At 57.5% G+C, this 25589-nt stretch overlaps 2 protein-coding genes and 1 long non-coding RNA gene across 3 annotated transcripts; 1 reads left to right on the forward strand and 2 right to left on the reverse strand.

The window, feature by feature from the left end:
• Positions 1-318: 318 nt before the first annotated feature.
• PRKCG (protein kinase C gamma) lies at positions 319-16827 on the reverse strand. The gene is made up of 18 exons (XM_032848620.1): positions 16385-16827; positions 15860-15891; positions 14881-14963; positions 11463-11574; positions 11183-11314; positions 10121-10277; positions 9289-9423; positions 8900-8987; positions 8604-8633; positions 6854-7006; positions 6370-6558; positions 5538-5629; positions 5392-5454; positions 5001-5139; positions 3924-4004; positions 2504-2611; positions 1100-1240; positions 319-850 (listed from the first exon to the last, which is right to left on the reverse strand). The coding sequence occupies exons 1-18, from the start codon at positions 16552-16554 to the stop codon at positions 662-664; spliced, it is 2094 nt and encodes a 697-aa protein (XP_032704511.1). The 5' UTR covers positions 16555-16827; the 3' UTR covers positions 319-661.
• A 4050-nt stretch (positions 16828-20877) lies between these two features.
• Positions 20878-23770, reverse strand: MYADM (myeloid associated differentiation marker). The gene is made up of 2 exons (XM_032848653.1): positions 23474-23770; positions 20878-22022 (listed from the first exon to the last, which is right to left on the reverse strand). The coding sequence occupies exon 2, from the start codon at positions 22018-22020 to the stop codon at positions 21052-21054; it is 969 nt and encodes a 322-aa protein (XP_032704544.1). The 5' UTR covers positions 22021-22022; positions 23474-23770; the 3' UTR covers positions 20878-21051.
• Positions 23771-23924: 154 nt separating this feature from the next.
• On the forward strand, positions 23925-25152 carry LOC116861851. The gene is made up of 3 exons (XR_004381547.1): positions 23925-24155; positions 24286-24365; positions 24458-25152. It is a non-coding gene; the product is annotated as an uncharacterized LOC116861851 (long non-coding RNA).
• The last annotated feature ends 437 nt before the right edge of the window (positions 25153-25589 follow it).

Below are 25589 nucleotides of genomic sequence, written 5' to 3' on the forward strand. Positions count from 1 at the left end.
CACCTGGCAGGCGAGCAGTGATGGGTTTAGGGTGGGGGCGTCTAGAACAAAAGCTGATTGAGAACAGCTGGGGTAAGAATCCTTCACACATCCCAGGAATCCCTAGAGTGTAGAAGAGGAGTACTGGAGCATGGGGGCACAGCCTCCCACTTACTCCAGAATGGGCTGGGGGAGTTCGGAGGTGGGGGGTTATTCTGGAATCCAAGTCTGGAACAGCCCACCCCTTGAGACTATTTCCCAGAAAGGAAAATAAATAAATAAATGAATGAATGAATGAAAAAGAAAAAGAAAGGAAGAAGGAAAAGAGGAGGGAAAAAAAAAAAAAAAAAGAAAAACGAGAGGCACAGATTCTACCGAAATGGAGTCTAGAACCCCGTGGAACTGGGAGAGTGGTGGCCTTTCTGGAACCTGGTGGAGCAGAGTCCCGAACACTGAGGTGCGGGAGAATCCAGGGCTCAGCACAGCAGAACCTAGAACGCGGTGCGGCTCTAGAGGCTGTACGGAGGTTAGAATGCCAGGAGCGCTGGGGTGGGGCGCCTGGCCCCCGCAGGGCAGAGGCGAGAATGCTGGGGAGCAGATCTAGAGTGGGAAGGGGGTGAACAGGGGGCTAAGGCCGGCCTGGGGAGGGAGCGGTGGGGACACCTAGTGGCGGCAGGAGAGATTACATGACTGGCACAGGCGGTGGGCTGACGGGGCTGCGGGCGTCGGGGTGCACGAAATCCGGGTTCACGTAGGTGAAGCCTTGGAAGTCGGCCTGGTCGATGCTGGCCAAAACTAGGCGGTCCGGCGGGGTCAGCGCGGGCGCCGCCCGCGTGAAGAATTTGTCGAAGTTCTCCCCGCTGCGTCCACACTGAGGGGAGTACAGGGAGGGAAAGATGAAATTCTCTCCGCTCCTTGGGTGTCCCTCCGGGTCCCCTGCGTCCATCTCCTGTCTCGCTTGGAACCTCTGCACATCCTTCACAGCCTCTGCATATCCCGTGAGGGCGTCTCCACAGAGGGACCCCCACCCTACCTCCACATATAGGAACTGGAGCTCTTGGGTACCACCCCAACCCCCTCCAACCCGAAGGGCCAAGAATATTCCCGCAAGGTGGCTGACCGGACGGGGTCTGAAGGGAGGCGCGATCTCCAGCCGTTCCAGGCGCTCCCAGTCCATCCAGCGGAAAAAGCCATGAGCACGGATGGCGGGCTCCCCGTCGGGCCCTGAGCCCAGGCGTTTCGCTGGGTGCTTAGTTAGGAACTGTGGGAAATACAGAGACAGACAGACAGACAGAGTCCCAGACAGGGAGGCACAGAGAACGAGCAAGAGAGAAAGACGAAAACAGAAGAACAGAGACACAGCATAGAGACCCAGAGAGAGGAGAGCAAGGGGGAACAGAGTGGGGGAGGTGGGGGGAAAGAGGAATGGGGAAGAATAAATGAGAATGAGATGGATGAACTCCAAACCCAGAGACCCGGGGACAGACAGAGAAAGAGGAAAATCATAGCATCAAGGTATGAGGGGCAAGAAACCCAGAAAGAGGAAGGGCACAGCAAAGAATCCCCGAAAGAGAAGTTGGAGGGAAAGAGAGAAGGAGAGGAAGAGGAGAGATGAAGGGAGGGAGAGGGAGAGAGACAGCAGTTGGAGACCCAGAGCAAAGGGGGAATAGAGAGCCCGAGAGGGGGAGATAGCGACCCAGGGGACCGGCAGAGACCCAGAGAAGGTGGGAGATAAGATGCAGAAAGAAAAGATGGAGATTCAGCAGGCAAACCCCCAGAGAGAGGGGAAAAGACACAATATGAAGGCGGAGACTCAGAAAGAGAGGAGGAAAGTTCCAGAAAGAGGACAGAGATTCAGAGCATGTGTGTACGGGAGTTGGGGGTTAGAGGGAAAGAGACACCCAGAGAGAGGGGCACAAAGATGTGAGAGGTCGATGGAGATCCCCAGGGACACAGAGAAAAGGTGGAGACACAAGAAGCCCCATCGAATGTAGATGGAGGCAGAGGTAGGAGACAGAAGCCGGAGAGTGACAGTCAGAGAGAATGGAGACAGGAGCCGGAAGCAGAAGGGTGCTAATGCTTGTTGAAAAGCTGCCACGGGCTAGGCTCTTTCTCCTGCACTAACTCCATAACCCCGGGAGAGGAGGCAGGCTCCCGGAGTTTGGGTGGCTGGCCCAAGATCCCACAGGAAGAGAAGTGGCAAGAGTTAGGTTCACCTGACCCACCCGGTTCTGGAGAAGAAGGCCCTGGCCTTCCAGCACTGCCCGCAGTGAGCTGGGGAGTGGGTGCTGCAGGGGGAGGAGGCTAGAGGCCATCCTTGGACCAGAGGTGACAGCAGGGCAGTCCAACAGTGTTCTAATGACATCTCTGTATGATACAAACTTTTCCGGCAGATGGAAGGGCAGTAACTTCAGGGGTGGGAGCCTTTTTCTAATGAGCACAGAGCCACTGTATGGGAAGCCCAGGATGGTGGTTGTGGGGCACAGGGGTTGTCTGGAGACTCTGGGGGTCAGGGGGCTCTCACCCCCTTGCAGATCGCCACGGCTTCTCGGGAAAGCGACTTGGGGTAAGTGACAGTTTGTTCCATGATGGCCTGAAACAGCTCTTCCTCATCCTCCCCATCAAAAGGGGGCTGAGAAAATAGAGGCATAGAGTCAGAGACTTGACAAACTGGCCCTCCCCAGCTTCCACACCCTCATCACCCAGCATGAACACGAACACCCCTGTCCAACATCCTAGGGAAAAATTGGACCAAGTGACCAAAGATTTCTCTCTTTTCTCTCAGGCTCTCCGCTTTCCTATCTCAGATGCACCAGTTCTCTGCACCTCCTTGCCGTTCTGTCTCTGCTATGCAAATCAGCAGGACATTAATTAGACAATATGTCGCTTAAATAGAAGAGAGATAAAAATGCAGGTAAAAAAACTGTAAAAGCATTCTCTGGGTTGAATGAGTTGCTTCCAGTCTTCTGGGATTAGGAAAAGCAAAACCAAGGGAAGGATTCTTTTCTTTCTTTCTTTCCTTCTTTTTCTTTTTTTTTTTTTTGTTTTTAAGAGCCTGCAGGAGCAGGGGAGGGGAGGACTGAGGAGCAGGGAGAGAGAGAGAGAGAGAAACCCAAGCAGGCTCCATGCCCAGCATGGAGCCCAACACAGGACCCTGAGATCATGATCTGAACTGAAATCAAGAGTCGGATGCTTAACCAAATGAGCCACCCAGGCGCCTCCCAAGGCAAGGATTCTTCATGTGGGGTCTAGGAAGTCTGTTTATACAACTGAGGGGGTCCTGAGCTTGAACAGGGAAAAAAGTACATCCTTATTTTTTAAAAATCTCTAACTGAAATTTAGCATTCCTGTATAGATGTAGGCAAAAACCACAGTGTTAGTACTTGTGACTTCATCACCAACAGAAATCACAGATATTTTCTTAGCACATTAGATTTGCAGATTTCTCAAAATGTTAGTCATCTCAACTTCAAGATTACTGGTAGACCTTCCTGGTTATTTCCCGTCACTGTGAGATAATACTATTTAGTTCATTAACAGGAAATCACATACGTGTCCACATCCCAGTGCTTAATATTTACTTAACTGTATACCTTTAAATTAAATTTATCTAGCTGGCTGAACTGTTAAATTAAAATTTTTGTTTTGATAGCCATTTCAATTCGATTGGTTTCCTTTATAATCCTATTATTTTATTTCATGTATTTAAACACTTTGTTCTGAGAAGGGGTCCTTGGCACCAAGAAAGTTTTAAGAACCTCTGGCCTGTGAGAAAATAATGCTTCAGGACCAAGGACAGCATGATCCAGGCAGGGCAGACATCCCATCCTAACCTGCTCCTTTGAGATAAAGGCCCTGTGACAGGGGGCGTCCCACGTGGTGCTGCCTTTAACCAAGCCAGCCTCTCCGCCGCCCCCGCCCCCCCCCCACCCGGCTTCGCTTACTTGTCCTGCCAGCATCTCATACAGCAGAACCCCAAAGGACCACCAATCCACAGACTTTCCATAGGGCTGGTAGGCAATGATCTGGTGAGGAAGGGTGGGAGTCAAGGAATCATGGTTTGGACTTCAAGAAGCCTAAGACCCCTTCTGGCCTTGCCCCCTGGGAACCCTACCCACGTTAAGTGTTTTCAACACAAACTTTCCCACTCAGAACACTTAGGCCAGAGCTCCATCTTTTTGGAAAATTCAGATATAAAATTTACCTACGTAGAACATTCCTTTGGTCCCCAAAATAAAGACTATCTAAGGACCAAGTCAAAAGTTCCAACCAGCTCGAATATTTAGGTAACCAGACCTTCTCCTTAAGGGGAGGGTAAATAAGGGCTAAATTTCAGAGACCAGAGAGTTTTAAATCTGATGCACTTACGATTCATCTAGGAGGCTGTTCCTAGCCCTAAGACTTCCAGCCTCAATAGGTCAGTCAGAAATATGTGTGTGTTTTTCAAAATCTCCACAGGTCCTGAATCCATCGACACTGATTACCTGGGCATTAGCGCTGAATCACCCTGAGAGATTAAGAATGGCACCACCAACACCACTTCCTCCCTCAACTGAGAAAAGTCAGGACCCTCTGTCTCCTTATACATGGTCAGATCACTAGCTCCAGTCCCTTAACAAAGTCAAAGTATACTCCCCCGATGTGAAATATTCAGAGGACAGCTCAGGGCTCTGGGGGGACGGCCCCCACCCACTCAGAGTACACTGGAAGTTGTCTCCACCCTCTAGAATAGTCTAGAATAGTCCTGTATCAGGTCCTGCTCTCTGAGAATTCTTAGGAGCTCAGTGGGTCCCACTCTGTTAGCACACTCACCTACCTGGCCACCCACATTGCCAGCTCAGAGACCCAGCTCTGCCCACTGGGAATGTGGGGCACACAGGCCCCTCTGCGTTGCCTGCTGCTAGACCCCCCAAGACTCAGGTAAAGACCCCAGGGTCAGGACCCCCACATTCTGAGTGTTAAACAACCAGCCACCCCCAGCAGGCAAAGGAGGGCAGCAAGGAGCAGCAGAGGGAGGTTACCTCAGGGGCTATGTAGTCTGGGGTCCCACAGAAGGTGCGGGTCGTGGTCCCCGGGAAGACGTTCTCCTTACACATGCCGAAGTCAGTGATTTTGATGTGTCCTTCGGCATCCAGCATGACGTTGTCTAGTTTCAGGTCCCTGGGGGTGGGAGGCAGGACGGGGAGGAGTTGAGGGAAGGGTGGAGTCCCAGAAGCTGGGGCGGCAAGCGTTTATGTGTTTTCTTTTAAAATAAGCTCTTCGCCCAAGGCGGGACTTGAACTCACGATTGACCGCGAGATCACCCGTCCCTCGCTCTACCCACTGGGCAGCCAGGTGCTCCTGGAGCCGCCTGTTGGATCCCTTTCCCTCTTAGGGACCTGCTGGCCTCCAGTGAAAGGCCAGACCACTCACCGGTAGATGATGCCCTGATTGTGAAGGAAGAAGAGGCCGATGGCGATTTCCGCTGCGTAGAACCTGGAGAAGGGGCCGGGGAGCCAGAGGTCAAAGGCTGGGGCCCTCTTTCCCCCACCCCTCCTCGTCTCTTGGCCAAGACTCACGCGGCATGGGGCTCCTTAAACTTGCCCAGCTGCTGAATGTGGTACATCAAGTCGCCCCCGGTGACATACTCCATCACGAAATACAGGCGATCCTGGGGCGGGCGGAGGGGTGTGGCTCAGCGGAGGGGACACGCGGACCGGAGGGTAGGACGGACCCGTTCCCGCCCACTCCAGACAAACTTGCACCGGAAACCCAGAGCGGCTGCGCGGTCTGAGGACTCCAGCCTGCCCCCCAGAATCTCCACCTGCCCCTCCACCCGCCACTCCGAACTGGCCCCGCCCTCTGCGAATGGAGACCGCGGCCCGCCATTCCCCGGAAATCCCAGGGCGCCGCCGCCTCTCCGCGCACCTCCGCGTGCAAACGCGACCCCGACCATCTGTTAGGGAACCAGCGGTGTTTCGGCCCCGCTTGCAATGCACCATAACGATTCTCGAAATCCAAGACGCTGGCTACGTCTCTCCAGAGCTTTTTGAAGGAGTCACGCCCTCTCCAGCTCGGGCGGTTCTCACTCCCTGCCCCACCCCACGAACTGGAGGGCGCGCCCCGTGTGTGACGAGACCTTCCCTCAGAATCCGAGACGGACGACCTCGTTCCGTGGAGCCAGCTGCTGGCAGCCGCTCGGAGGCCATCCTCCCCCCGCGCTCCCTCTACTCCGAACTCCTCTGCTCAGACCACACCCACCCGAGACCCCGGTGCAGGCCACGCCCACCAGACCCCCAGCCCTCTGGCCACGCCCACTCGGCGTGCGGAAGGTTCTTGGCGTGGCGGTAGTCTCAGAATCCCGGAGCGGAAGTCTGACCCGAGCCAGCCTCTGCACCCCTCCTTTCTTACCGGGGTCTGGAAGGTGGAGTGCAGCTGGGTGAGAAAGTGGGGCCGGCCCCCCGGGCCTCGGCCCCCCAGGGCCAGCACTCGCTTCTCCACGAGGGTGCAGTCCACGTCGTCGTCCTGGACAATCACGTCTTTCTTCAGGATCTTGATGGCATAGAGCTCATCAGAGCCCCTGCGCTCAGCCAGCATCACCTAGGGACAGAGGTCCAAAAGGCCCAGTCCATCTTGGGAAGGAACCCAGAGATGCAGATTCCTGCCCCTCCCTTTCAGGGACACAGAGAAAGGGAATCCCCGGTCCTTCCTCTCTCTCTCTCTCTCAGGGGACCGGGTACTCTGGTTTTGCTGAGCACTCATCAAAAGGGGCACTCAGGGGTCCCATCAAGCCCTCTTTGGCGACTCAGTTGCCTAGTGTCCCTCCCCAAAGACCAGGAATCTGATGTCCCCCCAGACATCCTCCCCTTTCCCCCCAGAACCCCAGGAATCCAACCTTCCCAAAACTGCCTTTTCCTAGAACCATGAGGAAGCTGAAGTCAGAGATGTGGAGACGTCCGGGGCTCGTCCCAAAGAAACAGCGCTTGGAGTCGGTGGGACTGGGGGATGGGGAAGGGATGGGAGAGGAAGAGGGACCCATCCGCACGCGCTGTGAGAAAGGGGAGAGATCCGGAGGTAATCAGACTCCAGATGGGGAAAAGGAGATGCCCCTGAGAGAGACAGCATCCAAGAACGAAAGGGATGGGGAGAGACAGAAAAAGAAAGTTGTCTCTGCCACCCCCCCGACCCGCCTCTTGGCAAAAGACCTTGCACCCATTTTCCACAGCCTGGAGGGCTGATCATTAAAATAACACTTAGATTACTATATGCCATTAGATAAGCTGTTAGCACCCCCCGTTTTATTTTTTATTTTTTAAGTACTCTCTACACCTATGGTGGGGCTCCAACTCACAACCTCAAGATCAAGAGTCTCACACTCTGCGGACAGAGCCCACCAGGTGCCCCTACCCCACCCCCACTTTGAGAAGAGGAAACTGGCACAGAGATATCAAATAACTTGCCCAACGTCACACAGATTAAAAAGCAGAGCCAGAATTCAAAATCCATGAAAGCCAGAGACTGTCTGCCTCCTTTTTGTGTCTTCAGCATCACCCAGCGCAGAGGGCACTGAATGGATGAAAGGCTTCCAGGACACGCGTGCATTTCCTATTGTGCAACCTTGAGAGCACACCCAGAGTCCGAACACCTTTCCCACCGCTTCTTCCAGCTCTTCCCACCCGAGTCTCCACAGAGCCTCCTCCCCGCTTCCCCTTCCGCCTCTATTTCTATTCTCCACACAGAGCCTTGTCCTGTTCAGACGGAAACCACCTCTGGCCACATTTGATGCTCCCACCCTCCCACCCCATCTCACCCAGTTTAAAAGCTACAATCCTTCCAGTGAATGACAAGTCACACCCCTTCCCTCTCTGATTTAATTTCCTACTTTTCCACACCCTGTCCCCCTTCAGCCCCGTTGTCCTCCTTGCTGGAATACTCCCAGCCTGCTCCTACCACAGGGCCTTTGTGACTGCTCTTCCCTCTGCCTGGAAGGTTTTCCATCCTTCAGCCTTGAAATCTGGTCTCCCCCTCCTGTGCCTGGAAAATCCTACACTTCCTACTGGATTCACCACCCCCCTAGGAAGCTGTCTCTGGCTCTCCCAGGCTGTGCTTCCAGTACTCCCCAGGGCCTGAGGCTACTACCTCCATTACCAAACCCATTCGTTCCTGGGGCATGTCTCTCTATGTAACTTTCTCCTACTTTGAAGTTGGAGCTCCCCAGGGAATGGATTGATTCTACCCGAGAACAGGTTTTAGCTTCTGCGACACCTCAGGAAATAGGTGTGAGTGAGTGAGAAAACGAATGGAAGAGAGAAGGCCACAGAGATAAACAGAAAAACTCAAGGATCCGTCAGGTGTAGCTTCCTCAGGGAAGTCCCTCCCTGGCCATCCCCATACCCCAGGCTGGCCTGGTGCCTCCTCTAGGCTTCTCTGTGGCCTGGGGCACCTCTGATACAGTACATCATCCTGGAATTTAAGTATCTGTCACTGTGGGACTTGCTTAAGGGTCAGGTTCCCCTTTGGGGTGTTAGGTTTAACTCAGCAAGCACGTCTGTGCCCGGCCAGATACCAGGGGAGGGAGACTTGGGAAGAGATAAGCAGACCACAGGAATGAAACTGTCTCCGTTCCAGGCCTGAGCTCTACTCACCTCATAGAGTTCCAGGGGGTAGTTACAGGCCTGGGGGAGAAGAAAGCCAGAGTCAGAGGCCCCAGAGAGGTAGGAGGTTGCCCTAAAACAGAGGGAGGGGACTCCAAAGCCCCAAGCCATGGGAATGGATAGGAACTCTAATTCCCGTCATACCCTGGGGCAAGAGTCCCCTAGAAAAGCAGGAGGATTCCCCAGGGCCTTCTGGGAATTGTAGTCCCAGGACCCCTGGGCACCCAGCCGCTCAGAACTGTGTGTGCGGGGCTGGACTCCCCCTGGGGGAAGTGGGGCCCGAGTACCTCAAACTTCTGGAGGAGGCTGCAGTTGTCAGCGTCAGCCACCGGCACATTGTAATATTCGCCCTCCTCCTGGTTCAGTAACTTGTACCTGACACACAGACGGAGACCAGAGCGGGCCGGAGGTGGGATGGGGGTGGGGGCGGGGTTGAGGGTTGGTGGGGATGCACCCGAGGGGGAAAAGAGACACAGAAAGAAAGACACAGAGATGGAGAGAGAAAGAGTGAACTAAGGAGAGAGAGATGGGATGCGGGGAGACGGGGTTTGTGGGGGTGGGGACAGGGGAGGAGGGAGAGAGAAGGGCAGGGAGGCAGGAGGCGGCTGTCCGGAGGAGAGAGACCACACACAGACCTAGACGCAGAGGCACAGCTGCGACCCTGCCCCGCCCTCACCAGCCATCCACCGGGGCCTTCAGCAGCTCCGAGACCCCGAAGGACATGGCACCCATGAAGTCGTTGCGGGAAGTCCGGTCCCAGTCCCACACCTCCACGCTGAGCCGGCGCTCCACGTCCCCTGGCTTCAGGTTGCTGCGGGAAGGGTGGGGCGGAGTGAGGGTCCAGCTCCCCGCTCCCCTGCTTCCCTATCCTTGGTCCTGGAGGAGGACACAAGTCCTTTTGGGATGAGCTAGGGTCTACTCCTGCTCCCTAAACTGTCCTGTCATCTTGGACCCTCCCAAAGGGGGTCTTCCCCAATAGTTGGACCCTGAGTACATCTAGACAGCGCTCAGTCTCTCTCCCTTCCTCCCACATTCTTGGCTCCTTCCCATCCCTGCGTCCTGTCCTTTCTTTCCAGATCTCTCTCCTGAGTCTCTGTGGCCGCTCCTTCCTCTGGGTCTCTGTCCTTCTGTCTTTCTATTGATTGGCTTCTCTTTCTCTTCCTGCCACCCACCCACCAGCCCTCTGCTTACACCCCACCCCCCTGCATTCTGTCTGTGTGTCTCTCTGGGTTTGTGTCTCTTCTTCGGAACCCTCCATATCTGTCTCACTCTAAAGTTGTGGGCTTTGATGGATATTAAATGCACAGATCTCTCTCTATTGGCTTCTATAACTCCACCCCTCTCTGTCAGTCACTCCATTCCCTCTCCCACCACCTTTCTCTGCCCTTTTCTCGGGTTCCCTCTATCCTAACACCTCCCACCATCTGCTCTCTGGGGTCTTGTGGGCCACCAAGACCCTCAGATCCTTCTCTACCAGCCATTACAGCATCCCTGCACCCGAGGCTCACAACACAAAGGTCTCGTTCCACACAGGGTTTAGTGTGGCTTTCACCGTCCGGGTCTTCTGTTTTGTCAAGTTCCGAGGGTCTGGGATAAGCTTCAGCTTCACATAGGGATCCGACAGACCATTGGGATCCATTGGGATGAGATTACGGGCCTCACCAACTGAGAGAAGTGAAGGAGGGTAGACAGGGTTACAGATCCAGGAAGAGGCCCCAAAGTCTCCCCAGTTGGCCATCAAAAATCCAAGCTCTCTGCCTTTCTCACGACCCAGGCGTCTTTGGCCTGACCTCTCCAGTATCCAGAAGACAGCCTAAAGACCTGTCCCCAGCCAGGGACCCAGAACTCAGACTCAGAGCCCCCTCCTCCCTGAGGTCCGAGAATGAGGACCCTGGCCTGGGCATATCGCCAATAGTAACCCCAAACCTCCCTCCGAATCAGGTTCTCTCTCCTCCCTCCCTCTCAAGGACCTTGATTTAGAGTGGCCATTAAGAGACGCTGAAAGGGGGTGCCTGGGTGGCTCAGTCGGTTGGCCATCTGCCTTCAGGTCCTGCCTGGAGTTTGAGCCCCCACATCGGGCTCCCTGCTTAGCAGGGAGTCTGCTTCTCTCTCTCTCTGTCCTTCTCTCTGCTTGTATGCTCTCTTTCTCATTCTCTCTCAAATAATTTTTTAAAATATTTTATTTATTTGTTTGAGAGAGAAGAAGGGGAGAAGCAGACTCCCCGTAGAGCAGAGAGCTGGATGTAGGCCTCCATCCCAGGACCCTGAGATCTTGACCGGAGCCGAAGGCAGACGCCCAACCGACTGAGCCACCCAGGCGCCCTAATAGATAAAATCTTAAACAAACAAAAAGGCTCAAAGTTTCAAGAGTCAACTTGGAAGGAGCATTTGGAAGGGACTGGCGCGGCCGGGGCGGTGCTCAGCCTTTGCAGGTGGGGTCAGGAGTGTGGGTGTGACCCGCAGGGGGCGTGGCCCTCCCTGGAGGGTTGGGCGGGTCGCCGCAGTTGAACCCCTTGGGCCCTTCCTCCTGGGGCAGAAGGGTGGGACCAGACCCAGGAGCCGGGCTTCACCTGTGACGTGGATCTCATCTGCCGTTGGTGCTCGGATCTCTAGCTGCAGCCGCCCACGACGCTCCGTGTGGTCCACCCCGCACAGAGAGGGCACGCTGCGCACACAGCGCCGGTGCACGTTCATCTCGCAGCCTGCGGGGACAGAACCGGAGGTAGGGCGTCCGGCCCCGCCCAACTCCAGACTCCATCCTCCAGCCCTACCCGGAGAAACCCAGACACTGCGCTCTGAAAGGGGCCCCGGAGCGCCAGGTTCCGGCAGGATCCCCAAGCATAGACTCACAGGAGCATTTCATGCCCTGGTGCACCAGTCCGTAGAGAAGGGAGCCGCAGTGGTCACAGAAGGTGGGGCTGCTGTAGCTGTGCAGACGGAACTTGTGCTTGTTTCGGGGGTCCTGGGGGCAGAGAGGAGACATCAGACGGGGCCAGGAGTGGGGGTGCCCTAGAAGGGACCGGGAAGTGGGGTGCCCTAGACCCTGGGAGAGAAGCCCTTTGAACTCTGCCTCCTCTGCCTTGCGCTCCCAGTCTTCATTCACTCTACTGCATTTATGGAGTGCCTGCTGTGTGCCGGGCACTGTTCTTGGTGCCAGGACCAGCTGTGGACAAACAACGAAAAACTCCCGCCCCCATGGAGTTTACTTTCTAGTGGGGGTGGGGACAGAAAATAAATGCTGAATAAGTAAAACAGTGATGGATGGTAGCAGGTGCTGCGGAGGAAAATGAAGCAGGAAAGGGGACTGCCAGGGCCGGGGACTGAAATTTGCAGAGACTGATAAGAGAGGCTTCACTGACAAGGTGGCATGTGGGCAGAGCCTGAAGGAGGTAGGGCTCCTAACGCTCCATAGTCCCTGCGCTCGCCCCACCTCCCCAAACATGCTCTCCAAGGACGTGTGGGCCACGATGAACTCCAGATGGCTCACTGTCAGCCTCTGTCAAGGTCTGCCCACTGTTGATCTGCCTTCTCTGAGCCCCTTGTGAGATGGACAATATGACCTCTCAGTTAATGAAAGACCAAGTGTAGGGGCTCCGGGCTGGCTCAGTCGATGCAGCATGCGAGTCTTGGCCTTGAGGGCATGAGTTCAAGTCCCATATTGGGTGCGGAGATTATTTAGAAAGGAAGGAAGGAAGGTAAGTTGAGTGTAAAGTGCATAGCAGGGCCTGGCATGCTCACTGTGCTCAGTACTGTCTGTTGGGCTGCTGTGGTTACTATCCATGATTTTATTGCCATGTCCACAGAGCCCTGGGTTTAAATAAGAGCTGGGCAATTTACCAGCTGTGTGATTTGGGGCAAGATAGTGCCCAGTTTAGAGCCTCGGGGTCCTCTTCTGCCCAGTGGAAATCAACAGTCCATATCTTGAAGCAGTGCCCAATGTCCAGAGTCCAATTAAGCATGAATTTAGGGCACCGACAAAGCATTCCTTCCCCGCCCCTGGCAATGTCTGAGTGTTCAGTAGTTTGGTATCTGCCTTTTCCTAGGCATGCATCGTGAGCTAGGGTGAAAATTCAGGATATTCTTGGGCTTTTATTTATTTTTGCAGTTTAGCGGGGATCCTATTTTGAGTGACACTTGGGGGGGTAGGGTGTGATGATCTCTTTCAACGCGGGGCTTCTAAAGATCTTCCGCTGACCCTAACTCAGAGGGTGCCCAGCTGCTCTAAGCGCTCCACTATGTCAGATCCCAGCAGGACGCCGGACTCGCAGGCTCCACCGCTCCACAGAGGTAAGCTGCTCTCATTCTCAAGAAATCGCAACCAAAAAGGAGACAGAGCTGCAGCTCTAAGTACACAGACCTGCGTCCCCACTGGGCTCTGCCCCCTCCCCAGCTCTGTGCCCCACCCCTGGACACCGCCCCCTTGAAGAGTCTCAGCCTTCCTTCCTGTAAAATGGGACCACGAGGCCTCCCTGAAAGGGGCCGAATGGAAATCATGCTCGCCAAGCCCTTGCCATTTCTTTAGCCCTTGATCCATGTGATGGCCAACAAGATCCAAATCATGAAGAAGGAAAAAATAAAAGAGTGAAGTAGAGGAAGACCCCTTCCTCTGTTTCTTCATCAGTGACAGCAACAGCTGTACAAGGATAATAACCCATATGAACCCAGCTATCATCCCAAGCATTTGACTCATTTAGTCCTCAAAACCGTCCTGTAAGGTAGGCGTGGTTGTCATCCCCATTGTGCAGATAAGAACAAGAGGTACAGAGAAGTAAAGCAACTTTTGGAAGGTCAGAGAACCTCTATGTGGGGGAACTGGGAGTCAAGCCCAGGGCTTCGGCTCAGATGGGGACAGGGACAACACCTCACCTTCTGCTTTGTGCGGACTCATTCCTGGACTGCCTGAAAGACACCTGCTGAGTGCATGCAGTGAGCCCTGGACAATTCAGAAGTCGCACGGCGGGGTGCAGGTGGGCAGGCGAGGCGGCCAATCAGTGACATATATGGCGGCTAGTAGACAGTGGTGCTCAATGTATGTGCTATGCCATCACATCCTCTACATAAACTTCAACTTTCATCACCTAACCAGCTGGCAAAATGTCCCATGGACTTCTGGAGAGCTCTCTGTCCCTTCTTCTCTCTCTCTCTCAGCTTCTCATTCTGTCCCTTTCTTCATCTGCTAATCATAAAGCAGCTCGAACCCTATGTCAAACCCTGGGCTAGGCCCTCAAGCCTTGGGGCTTTGTTGGACTATCAAAACAAGCCGGGGTAGGTGGGGGTTTTTGCTGTCCCAGCCCATAGCCACTAGCCACATGTGGCTATTTAAATTTCCATCAGTTCAAATTAAATGGAATTTAGATTTCCCTTGCTCAGTCCTGGTAGCCCCTCCCAAGGGCGCCTCCAGCTAGCTGGGTGTGGCTGGCGGTTGCCATACTGGACAGAGGGGAAATGGAGGCTCAGAGAGAAGAGCCCTAAGGCCAGACAGAAAGCGAAGGAGGGATCGGGAAAGGGCCGCAGCGTTGGCTGTTCTTGGAAGCCCACCTGACATCCCCCGGATGGGAAGCAAAGGGAGAGAGAGAGACAGAGGTGGTGTGGATCTGTGTGTGCGCACGAGGGAAGCTGTATGTGCACCTGTGTGTGCTCCTGGGGGTTTTGTGCGTGTGTGCACTGCAGGTCTCCCTGGGCCTCCCTCTTGGCATCTTAGAAACCAGTCTCAGTATCTGCCATCTTCTACCTTAGTGGGTCTCTCTGGGTGTCTGCAGCTCTGCTTTTCTGAGTTTCTTGTCTCTGTCTGTCTCAGTCCCTGTGGCTCCCCGTTTCCTCCCTCCTGGGTTGCTGTCTCTGTTCCATTCCTCGTTCTCTGTCTCACTCTCTCTGGGTCTCTTTTTCTGCATTTCTGAGATTCTCTCTCTGTCTTACCTCCGTGCCTGCATCAATGGTCGTCTCTCTCTCTGTCCCTCCACTCTCCGTTTTTTAAATCTCTTGACCCCTGGATGACAGCCCACCCCCTCCAATGCTCATCTTCAGTCCCCTTCCCACTGCCTCTTCTCTGTCCCCCACGTGTGTCCCCAGCCTGTCTCAGCCCCCTCTCATTTCCCCTTTCCAGGCCAAGGGCAGGGAATCTGGGCCAGACTAGCTCCCCCTATCTCTCCAGCCCCCCTCCCCTCCCAGCCTTAAAAATAGCAGGAGAAATTGGGACGGACGCCGAGGGGGTGAGGGCGGGGGCGTGGCCCAAGGAGGAAGAATCAGGTGTCCGGGCACGGGCACTCACATCCGTCTGGGGGCCCTTCCCAGCGCCTGGACACTCGAAGGTCACAAATTCGTGGCATCGTCGATGAACCACAAAGCTGCAGACTGAAGGTGAGAATCATAGAGACACAGAGACAGAGAGAGAGCCCAATGGACAGAAAATCAGAAAGGGAGAGACTCCAACAGAAGGAAAACCACAGAGAGGGGCACAGGAGATAGAAATTCAGGGGTTGAACCCAAAGACAGAAACAGAGACACAGAGCATCACAGAGCAGAGAGACCCCAGTGCCTACACACAGCCAGAGGGAGACAGAGAAAGACCGAGAAACACCGAGACCCAGGGACACAGAGAGAAAACAGGATCCCATGGACAGACGAGCCCACCGAGGTGAGGCAAGAAAGCAAGGAAAGAGGCAGGCTGCGGAGAGCAAACAGCAATGTCCTCCAACAGCACAGAGAGAGCAGCGACTTGGGCAGAAGTGAGTCTGGGGGCCGAGGGAGGCCTCCCCCTCCCTGACTCACTCTGTTCTCAGCAGTAGCAGCTGGTGTTTCAGGACTCGCCCCCCTCTCCCGCCCCGCATAACTGTCAGCCCCGCCCGGCCCCCTCCCGCCCATTGGTGACCCCACCCGGCCTGCCCCTGCCTAGGACTGTTGGTGTTGTCATGGCGACAACAGCTTGGGGGGGGGCTCTGATTCCGCATCTCCAGCCCCCCCTTCAGCTCCCCTTTTCCAAATCTCCCTGTTGCCATGGCAACAGATTCTCCAAATATCTGTCCCCACCTGGAGCCGGCCGAGGGAGGGGCCCCCAGCACCACCTCCGCGGTGGCCCCACCATCAGAGCTCCCTCCCCACAGCAGGCTGTGTCTCTGCCACACCCCCCGCCCCGGGCTCCCCCGCGCCTCTCTGGGGACCAAAGAACACGTGTGTCAAGCCTCCTGGGCTGTGGGGCCCCAGCCTCCACCCTCCTGAGGGTCCCAGGAGTCCAGGTCCCCAGGTCTTACCTTGACATTGCAGGCCCTGTTTTCCAATCCCCCTGCAAGATCAAGGATCCGAGGTCAGTGCAGAAAAGGGTACGGGGCCTCCCACCTCTGCCAGCTTTACTGCGCCTTCCTCCCTCCACGAGCAGGACCCCAGCTGCCTCTTGTTCTAGAGCCCAGAAATTCTGGCCCTCAGTCTTTCTTCTCTCAGTCCCAGGAGTCCAGGCCCCCAGCCTCCTCCTCCCTCAGACCCAGGAGTCCAGACCCCCAGCCTCCTCCTCCCCCAGACCCTGGAGTCCAGGTCCCCAGCCCCTCCTCCCTCAGACCCTGGAGTCCAGGTCCCCAGCCCCCTCCTCCTTCAGACCTAGGAGTCCAGGCCCCCAGGCCCTCCTCCCTCAGACTCAGGGTTCCAGTCCCCAGCCCCTTCCTACCCTAGGACCAGAAGCCAGGGCTGCAGCCCTCTCCCTCTCCATCCCTCAGTGGCCTGGGGTGACATGAGTCTCCATCCCTCCTTCCATCTTCCCTCAAGCCCCCAGCCCCTTCTCTCACCAGATGAAGTCGGTGCAGTGGCTGCAGAAGGTTGGCTGCTTGAAGAAGCGGGCGGTGAACTTGTGGCTCTTGACTTCATGGACCACCTTCTGCCTCAGAGCCCCCTTTCTGCAAAACAGGGGCCGGGGTCCCCCCTCTGAATCGCCTCCGCCGGGGCCCAGGCCTGCCATGGCCCCAGGAACGTAGCAGGGACCAGGATCCTGCCTTTCTGGGGAAACAGGTGGAAAGGCGAGGAGCCGGAGACTCGGGAGAGCACTGAGCCACGGGGAGATTGCGAGGAGGAAAGGAGAGGGGCGAGGCACCTCCAGGAGCGGAGCGCAGGGCAGGGAGCGGCACCCCGGGGCGCGCCGGCTCCACCAGGGGGAGCGGGCGGACAGGGCGGAGAGCCGAGGGCAGGGGCGCCGAGGAGCCGGAGGCAAGGGCGGCGGCGGCGGCGGGAGCTCCGGCTCAGGCACCTGCTGAAATGTGGGAGCCCCGGCTGGGGGGAGGTGTTGCCATGACGACCGAGGGGCGGGGTTTCAGCTTAAAGGCGTCCCCCCCCCTCCCTGAGACGCGGGACAAACGCCCTGCCTCCGACACACACGTGCGCACACCCACTCTGGGGGCTGGCTGGAGGGAGGGGGCATCCTCTGAGCAGTGCCCTGCCTCCACCTCCATCTGTCGCCCCGGCCGGGCGTCCTCCCCACTTGGGACCTCGGTGGGTCCCGTGAGCCCGCTGAGACTGCACTCGGATCCCTGGGTTTCTGACGGTGTCACTCTGCTTCACTACATTTCATTTCAATACAAACTTTGTATTCAGTGCTGGGGACCCAGTGGTGGACGCGGAGACCTGCTGTCTCTGCTGCTCTTCAAGTCTTGATTTCTCTCTGGGCGTGGGTGAAATTTGTATGTCCGTGTCTCCCTCTGGGGTTGCCCCTGGCTCTCTCAGTCTCTGTCCCTGTCCAGTGTTGCCGGCTCCCTGTCCTGTGTCCCCGTCCCAGTGTCCCCACCTCCCTGTCCCGTGTGTCTGTCCCTGTCCAGTGTTCCCAGCTCTCTGTCCTGTGTCCCTGTCCCACTGTTGCTAGCTCCCTGTCCTGTGTCCCTGTCCCAGTGTTCCCGCCTCCCTGTGCCGTGTCTCTGTCCCTGTCCAGTATTGCTGGCTCCCTGTCCTGTGTCCCTGAGTTCCGGGGTCCCTGTCCCGTGTCTCTGTCCCTGGCCAGTGTTCCTGGCTCCCTGTCCCATGTCTCTGTCCCTTGCCTCTATTTCTCTGTTTTGTTTTGTTTTGCTCTGTGTCTCCATCTATGCCCGTGGCCATCCTGTGACCCTCTCGGGGTCTTGGCGTCGCTCCTTCTGTGGCGTCTGTCTCACCGGGAATCAGTGTCCCTCGGCCTCTCGGCGGCGGAGGTCTCATACATCCCCTCTTCCGCCTCTCTTTGTCTATCTCTGGGCTCGCTCTCGGCCGCTCTCCGCCGGGCTGTGACTGTGGGCCTCCGTGTCCCCTCCCTCTGCGTCTTCCTCTCTGAGAGCCAGTCTCTGTGTCCCCCCACCCCTCCGCCCTCCTTCTCCCCGGCCGTGTCCGCGAACCTCCCTGTGCTCGTCGCTCTCTCTGACCCACTCCCTGGCTCTGCCAGCCGCTCCCTCCGTCGCCGGGGATCTCCGAAGGTCCGAGCTCATCGGCCCCCATCTTGATCCCTCTCTCACCCTCTCTGGCTCGGAACCTCTCCCGTGCCTGGGGGTCTCCCCGGCCCTCCCCGGGCCTCCCTGACCCTGGAAAACCCTGTGCACTCCGGCCCTCCGCACGTCGGCCCAGTGGGGCTCCCGTGCCGGCTCCGTCGCTCCGCCCGAGCCCCTGCCCCTCTCCGCCCCGCCCTCCCCCGACACGCAAAGCTACGGGTTCACGGCGCCCCGGCCCCGCTCTGTTGCCAAGGGCAACCACGGCCCGCCCCGGGCCGCGGAGTGCGGTGCATCCTGGGACTTGGAGTCTGAGCCTGCGGACCACCTGTTGTGGCGACGCGGCCGGGAACTTCCTCTCCCGGCGAGCCCCGCGAGCGGGGGCGGGGCGCCGCCGCGGCGCCTGGGGACCCGGCCCGCCGCACCTTCTCTGGGAATTCTGGAGGTCCCGGGCCGGTTTCCCGAAGCAGAAGGGGAGGTGAGGGAATCAGGCTCTTCTCCAAGCCCCTCGGAAGTGGGGTGCTGTTGCCTGCCACCCACCTCCAGGTGCCCAGCCTTCCCAAGGGCAAGGATATGGGTGGGGGGGGGGCGGCCCTGGAAACGGACCTAAGGATCCCACCTTGCCCTGCTTGGCTGCTTTTCCCGCATCACCAACACATCACCCCCGGGTCCTAGAGCTGTTCTCTCTGGTCCCTTCCAGAAGGGGTTCAAGCATGGGGTGGGGAGGCGGGGCTAGGCGCCTTTGCTGGAGGCAGGCTTTGGTGTGGGTCAGAATTCCGGGGTGGACGCCGCAGAGCTCAGAAGAAGGCCTCTCCTGGAAAAGGAGTGCGCCTGCTCCCGGTGGCCCTTCCTTCTCTCCGGGGACCCTCCCTGGACGTAGCGCTCGCCAACTGCTCTTGCGGGTGTAAGTGCAGAGGATGGGTTGCTTGATCCTGGGATTTTTGCGGATTTATGTTGATGTATTTGTGACTCTCCTCAGGCAACAGGGCCTTCTGTAGAACAGAGACTCATTGTAAGAGTAATTCGTTTGCTCTTTATCGAGGTCTTCTGTGGACCGGTTGTGTCAGGAAACTTAGAACTGAGGGTAAGATGGAGCTGGTGGGAATGCAGGCAGGGCCAGATCCTCAAGTCCCAGAGGAGCTCTGGTATCACCTGTAGGCACATACAGGATTGGAGCAGGGAAGGGCAGTGTCAGAGGTTAGAAGCATCCCCCTGGGCCAGAGTGGGCAGGAGGGAGCCTGGGGTACTAGCTCAGGACAAAATGATACCTGAGCTGGGTCAGGAGCTGGCATTGGGGACAGTTGAGGAAGGCTAGACAGTGTCTGGTGAGCAACAGATAGAGTGGATGGGAAGAACCAGAGCCTGGGTTTGCAGGCTGGGGAGCCTATTACTGAGATGCGGAACCTGAGGAGTTGATTTGGGGGGGGGGGAATGTTGCACTCAGATGGGGACACTGTTTCTGGAGTTGCTCATGGGATTTCAAGGAGGGACCAATCTCATTCATTTCAATCCTAACTAGTTCTCCTGGCTTTGGGAGATCCAAAGGTCAAAGTTGGCCAGGTCCCAGGCCCCCTCTCCCACAAGACCCAAGAATCTGGACCTTGCCCTCTCTCCTGGAGTCCTCCCCAACAATAAAGCAAGCACAGTTTTTCTTTTATCTTTATATTGATGTAAAAAAAAAAAAAAAAAAAACACGGATGTGGGAGTGAGGGAATGGACAAGTCTTCCCTCTGTAGTTGATGGCAGGGACTGATGGGAACCAGAAGCTCCAGGGAATTAAAAAAAAAATAAAAAATATATATTTATACATTTATATATATGACATTGCGCATGTGAGTCCCAGAGAAGCAGGAAGCAGCTACAGGAAGCAATTAGCATGCAGAAACACACGTGTGTGTGTGTGTGCGCGCGCGCGCACCACACTTGAGCAAGCAATTCCTCTATGGCGATGGCACCCCCACCTACCCAACCCACCCACCCCCAAGAAAAACACATTGAAAAGAAACTTCCCTTTTAGAAGAGGGCCACCCAGGACGTTTTGCCCTTGTGACCAGAAAAGGAAAACCAACCAACCAACCAACCCAGGTTCACACTGCCTGCCTTTAAGGCAGGCAGGTGGCCAACCTCTTCTCCCGGCAAAGGCAGTATACGCTGTTTTTAACACTGAGATGGGAGGGCCATATCCCTGCCCTCCCCCTCCACTAACACTTAGACAGTCGTCCTTAAGACCATATGGTTCTTTGCTGGCCACCACTTTTTCGATAACCCAGAGAGCAGTTGGGATGGGAGGCTTCCACCCTTTACTTCCTGTAAGATGGCCTCTAGGCAGCGGGATGTTAGTAAGCCTGGCCAAAGTTCTGGAGCTAATCTCAGGCGAGGCTGGGGGCCAGGCAAGGCCCATGCACCCGGGGCCTGTGCTTGAAGCCTCATGCCCACTGGAGATCATTGGCCTCCAGAGATGAAAGGGGACATGCACTGTATGCACCCCCTACACTGGGAGAAAGGGAGCCCCATTCTCAAGCTGCCCACCCCACCCCCACAAACACACATGTACACACCAACTAAGGCACAGCCAGGGCGGGTAGGCATGCTTTGGCAATGAGGCCCCTTGGGAGGCCCAGGGAGGGAACAGCTGCAGGAGAGGGGAGTGGGACACGGAGCTCAGCACCTTTGGAAGTGGGGGGCAGTGGGATGGAGGCAGAGAAGAGAGAAGTCTCAGAGCTCCCAAGGAAATTTGAAGAAAGAAACTGGGAAAGAGGCGGCCGGGAGGAAAGAAGAGGTGAAAACAGAAAGAGGCAAACAAGCAAAACAGGATGTGGGCAACCCAACAAAACAGGAAGGAAAGGTGAGAGCAACAGGAGAGAGGCAGGAAGCTAAAGGAATGGTGAAGAGCAGGATGGCTGGGGAAGGAAACAGGAAAGGCAGGAGAGAGGCAGCCAGGAAGAGGAAAGGAGGACTTGGGAAAAGAAACCTCGGCCGACAAGTGGGACTTGAGAGCGCCGGTCGTGGTCAGAGCCTCAGACCCTGACGAACACCAGGCGGGTCGAATACACCAGGTCGGCCAGGTAAGCCAGCAGGTTGATGGCCGTGAGGATGGCCACGGCCAGTCGGCGGTCCCAGTCGCACACGTAGTAGGCGTGCCGGTTGCTGCAGCCCACGTCGGAATAGCGGCGGGAGTGGCCTCCGTGCCTCTCGCTGAACTGGTAGAGCGGCCAGAGCACGATAGCCGTGGCATACAGAAGGACAGAAAGCAGCGCCAGTCCCGACAGGAAACTGGGGAAGGAGATGGGCAGAATGTTGGTGCAGTCGCCCAGGTTCAGCAGGATGGCGACGGCCGCCAGGATGAAGCAGATGGAGTACACAGCCACACACCACTCCAGGGCTGGCTTGTCCTGGTACAGGGAGGGGCCGCCGAGGAAGGCGAAGATGACGCAGGCCACAAAGGTCTCCAGCACCTTGAGCAGGCCTGGCACAGTGGCCATGTAGCCGGTGATCTCCCCGGGGCGGGCCCGGGTCCAAGCTACTTCAGTGGCATAAGCCACGCAAGCGATGCAGGAGAAGGTGGTGGCAGCGATGGCGTGGTCCCGGGAGCGGCCGTGGGACAGGAACTGGACGTAGGTGGTGGGGTAGATGATGGAGGCCGACAAGCAGAAGAGGGCGGCGTAGCAGGCGTAGGTGATGGGGAAGTTTCTCCAGGACAGGGGGAAGCGGGCCTGGAGCCCGCATAACTCGACTATGAGGATGATGAGGGTCACAGAGAAGCAGAAGCACCAAGTGAACATGGACCAGTTACCCATGGCCCCTGTCCAGGCACCCACGCTGGCCACCAGGGAGAAGGCCACACAGGTGGACAGCAGCTGCAGCAGGCGGAGGAGGCCCAGGGGCTGGGTCAGTGCTCGAGGGGACCCCACAATGGTTGGGGAGCCCAGGCCTGAGGATGACGACGTGGTGGTCGTGATGGTTGTGCGGGTCACGGTCACCGGCATGGCTGGGATGGAGGGAGAGGAAGTGTCCTAAGAAGGTTCCAAATGTGGGAATCCAGGCCCTCGGCCTTTCCTCCCCCCAGGGGCACAAAGTAACCTGGAGGCTAGCTGGGGGGCACCCAGGGTGCAGGCTTTTCAAAGTGGTAAAGTTGCGGGCCTATGGGGATCAGCTGGTCACCCAGGTCCCAGACCCCTCTCCACTCTGGACTTGGATTCCCCACCTCCCCTGTCAGAACCCAGGAGTCTAGGCTGCCGATCTCCTCTCTCTGCAACCCAACGATTGTAAAACCATCTACCTTTCAACCCCCCCACCCCGACACTCAGAGCTGCCGTCAGTCCCCCAGGGATCAGCCACCCAGCCACTGAGGACTCTGTTCTAAAACATCTCCAATCATACATCAGAACAAGAGGCCCTGCTTTGTGCGCTCTACCTCCTCCCTCTGAGTACCCAGGGCTCTGCATACCTGCTCCTGCACACACCTACCTTCCTTCACCCAACAGGCATTTCCAGCCTCCAGACATCCAAGAGTCCAACCTCCACATGGGAACCTTCTCAGGGACCCACATGTGATCAGAGCTTCTGAACTCCCAGCCTGTCTCTGGAACTGGGGCTCAGCTCTCAGGAACATGCCCTCTCAAGTCCACCCTCTACCAGAGAGATCAAGGGTCTGTGACCTCCGTCGCAATCCCACCTGGGATATTGGGCTGGAGTACTACCCCCAAGGACACTGAGCTTCCTTCTGCCTATGCCCCTCCCCCACATGGAGTCCAATCTCCAAGTTCCCTAACTTCCAAGAAACTCAAGCACTCCCGATTCTCTACTGTCTGGTGCCCCAGCCCCTTCCACTGAAATCTCCAGGCCTCTCACGTCTGGTTACAGAGCTTCAGACCTCAGGACTCTGGGCAGTGGGCCTTGAGTTCACCAGACACCGGCGGTCTAGAAAATCAGCTTCTTTTTTCTGTCCCTCCAGAACCTACAACTTCTATCTCCTTGTCCTAGAGACCCTCAGGGAGAGAGGGCCCAGTGTCTTGGGGACCGGGGGTCCAAATCCTCCCTCAGGTCTCTGACATCTACCCTCTTGCCCTCCACCCCTAAAAAGCTCAGAAGGCTTCTCTCAGCTGCAGGGAAATAAAACTTCCTCCTTCCATGGGCAGGCACAGGAGGGCCTATAGGACAGTAGAACAGGTTCTAGCTTGCCCAGCTGTCCCTGCAAGAGGTCCCAAGGACCTGGGAGCCCATTTCCTGGACACACTGTTTTCCCAGGTAAACAGGTGTCTGGGTCTCTTTCCATGGAAACCCAGCTCCAAGGTCCTTCTCTCAGAATCTCAGAGTCCAGGCCCCAGATGCCCCTCCCTCCGACACAGAGTCTAGGTGGGAAGCTCCCTCCTCTCTCAGACCCAGGAGTCCGGGCCCCCAGCCCCTCTCGACTCCGACGCGGAGTCCAGGCTCACTCACCTGCGGTCTCTGCCGAGAACCCCTATGGCTAAAGATCCGGCTCTGGAGGTGGATTAAGTCCGACACCAGGAAAAGGCTGGTCAGAACACAGGAGGGAGGGGGAGAGAGAGAGTCAGCGCCCAGCTCCCTCCGGCTCCGGCCCGCCGGGACCCAGGCCACCCGCCCGCCCGCCGCTGGGGCTCGCCCAGAACGCGCAGCCAGGCTCCGCAGGCCGGGCGCCCTCCCAGCCGAGGCGGGGATCTGGCCGCGAGCCGGGAGAGGTCCCGGAGGTGACCGCAGCGAGCCCCAGCCCCTTCTCCCTCCCCAGTCCCCAAACTGCGGGGGCGGGAATGGAGGGAAACCGGAGAAAGTGCACGACCGCGGGCGGGCGGGGGCGTGAGTGATCTTAACCCGGACGCAGCCCAGGAAGTCCGCGGGGCGGACGGGCGGGAGGTCCCTGGGCAGTGGCTGCGGGGGCGGGCGGTCAGGCCCCGCGCAGCGTCTCCGGGCCTTATAAGGGCTTCAAGTCAGCCCAGCCATCTGGAATGTGGCGGGGACCCGGGCGGAGGGAGGCGGGGCGGTGCTGGGACCTCCGCCACCCCCCGCCGGCCTCGGGAGGGCCCGCCCCACTCGTGGATCTTGGGAGAGGAAGGTCCACCTAGGACGTGAGGCCCGAAGCCTGAATTTCTGGGTCCTTCAAAATGTGAGTTCTGGGTCCCCAGAGCAGGGGCTGGGAGCCTGGACCCAAGAGGGTCTGTGAGAGACCACTGGCTGGGAAGCCGGACCCCTGGGATTTGCCTAGCTGACCCCCCCTCCCGCCCCCGCCCCGCCAGCCCCTCGAAGCGGGAACTGCGGTGTCGGAATCCAGGCCAGAGATTGGTAGCCACACCTCCCACCACCCCTCGGAAGTCAGGTCTATGGGTAGGGGCTGGGCCTCCCGGGCCACCTGGGAGGTGCTACCCGGGGCCTCCGGCTCCCCCGACACACCCTTCGAAAACCCGTTAGGAGGAGGTCAGGACTGGCCTACACTCTGGCGTTCTAGAAAGCGGGTACTGCCGGGTCCCAAGCAGGCAAGGAGGAAGAGCGCGAGCCACAGCTCCACAGAAGTGCCCCGAGGAAGGAGGTGGGTAGCGCAGGGACCGCGCGGAGGGGAGGGGTCCGTCGCCTTCCGCCAGGCAGCCGCCGCCTGAGGTCAGAACTCAGGAATGCGCGGCCGGAGACAGCCGGAGAGAGAGGAAATACCCCTTCGGCTTCTCCTGGCTGCTTCAGGACTCCCCCGGCCACGCCCATCCCCTCTCGCCACCTCCACGCCAAACACCACACCCCGTCGCTCAAACTGAGATTCGCGTCCCTAAACCCTAGCCTGCTCCACTGTCAGTAACCCAAGGACGCTGGCCTCAGCCTTGGCTTCTCTCTGGCTTAGGACACCAGCTTCCCAGTCCTCCCTTTTTGGCGTTTGGGGCCCAAAGTTCGAATTTTGTCCCCAGAATGGAGGGGTGGGGAGCGTGGAAGGCCATTCTCTTTCCCAAACCCAAACTTCCAACTCCAAGCTCCTCCCCTCCTGAAGACCTTCTTGTACTAGATATCAACCCCCTTCAGCCAGGGCACATAGGGGTCCCCATCCCTCTCAGACCCAGGAGTCCAGACACCCACGTCCCTCCTCCATCAGACCCAGGAGTCCAGACACCCACGTCCCTCCTCCCTCAGACCCAGGAGTCCAGGCTCCCAGACCCTCCTCCCTCAGACCCAGGAATCAGGGCCCCAGCCCCTCCTCCCTCAGACCCAGGAGTCCAGACACCCACGTCCCTCCTCCATCAGACCCGGGAATCTAGGCCCCAGCCCCTCCTCCCTCAGACCCAGGAGTCCAGGCTCCCAGACCCTCCTCCCTCAGACCCAGGAATCAGGGCCCCAGCCCCTCCTCCCTCAGACTCTGGAGTCCAGGCCCCCAGTTGCTCCTTCCTCAGACGCAGGAGTCAGGGCCTCCCGTTCCCCTCCTCTTTCCTATGGATGACCTGTATGAGTGCAGGTCTCAAGCCCTGTCGTCTCCAGAACCCGAGTCCTGATCCATGCCCCAGTCTGCCTAGAGACTCAGACACTCGGGACTCCAGCCCCTTCCTCCCTGAGCACCCAGGAATCC

Source organism: Lontra canadensis, unplaced genomic scaffold (assembly GCF_010015895.1).
Source record: "Lontra canadensis isolate GAN:19392208 unplaced genomic scaffold, GSC_riverotter_1.0 scaffold206, whole genome shotgun sequence".
Classification (NCBI taxonomy): Eukaryota; Metazoa; Chordata; class Mammalia; order Carnivora; family Mustelidae; genus Lontra; species Lontra canadensis.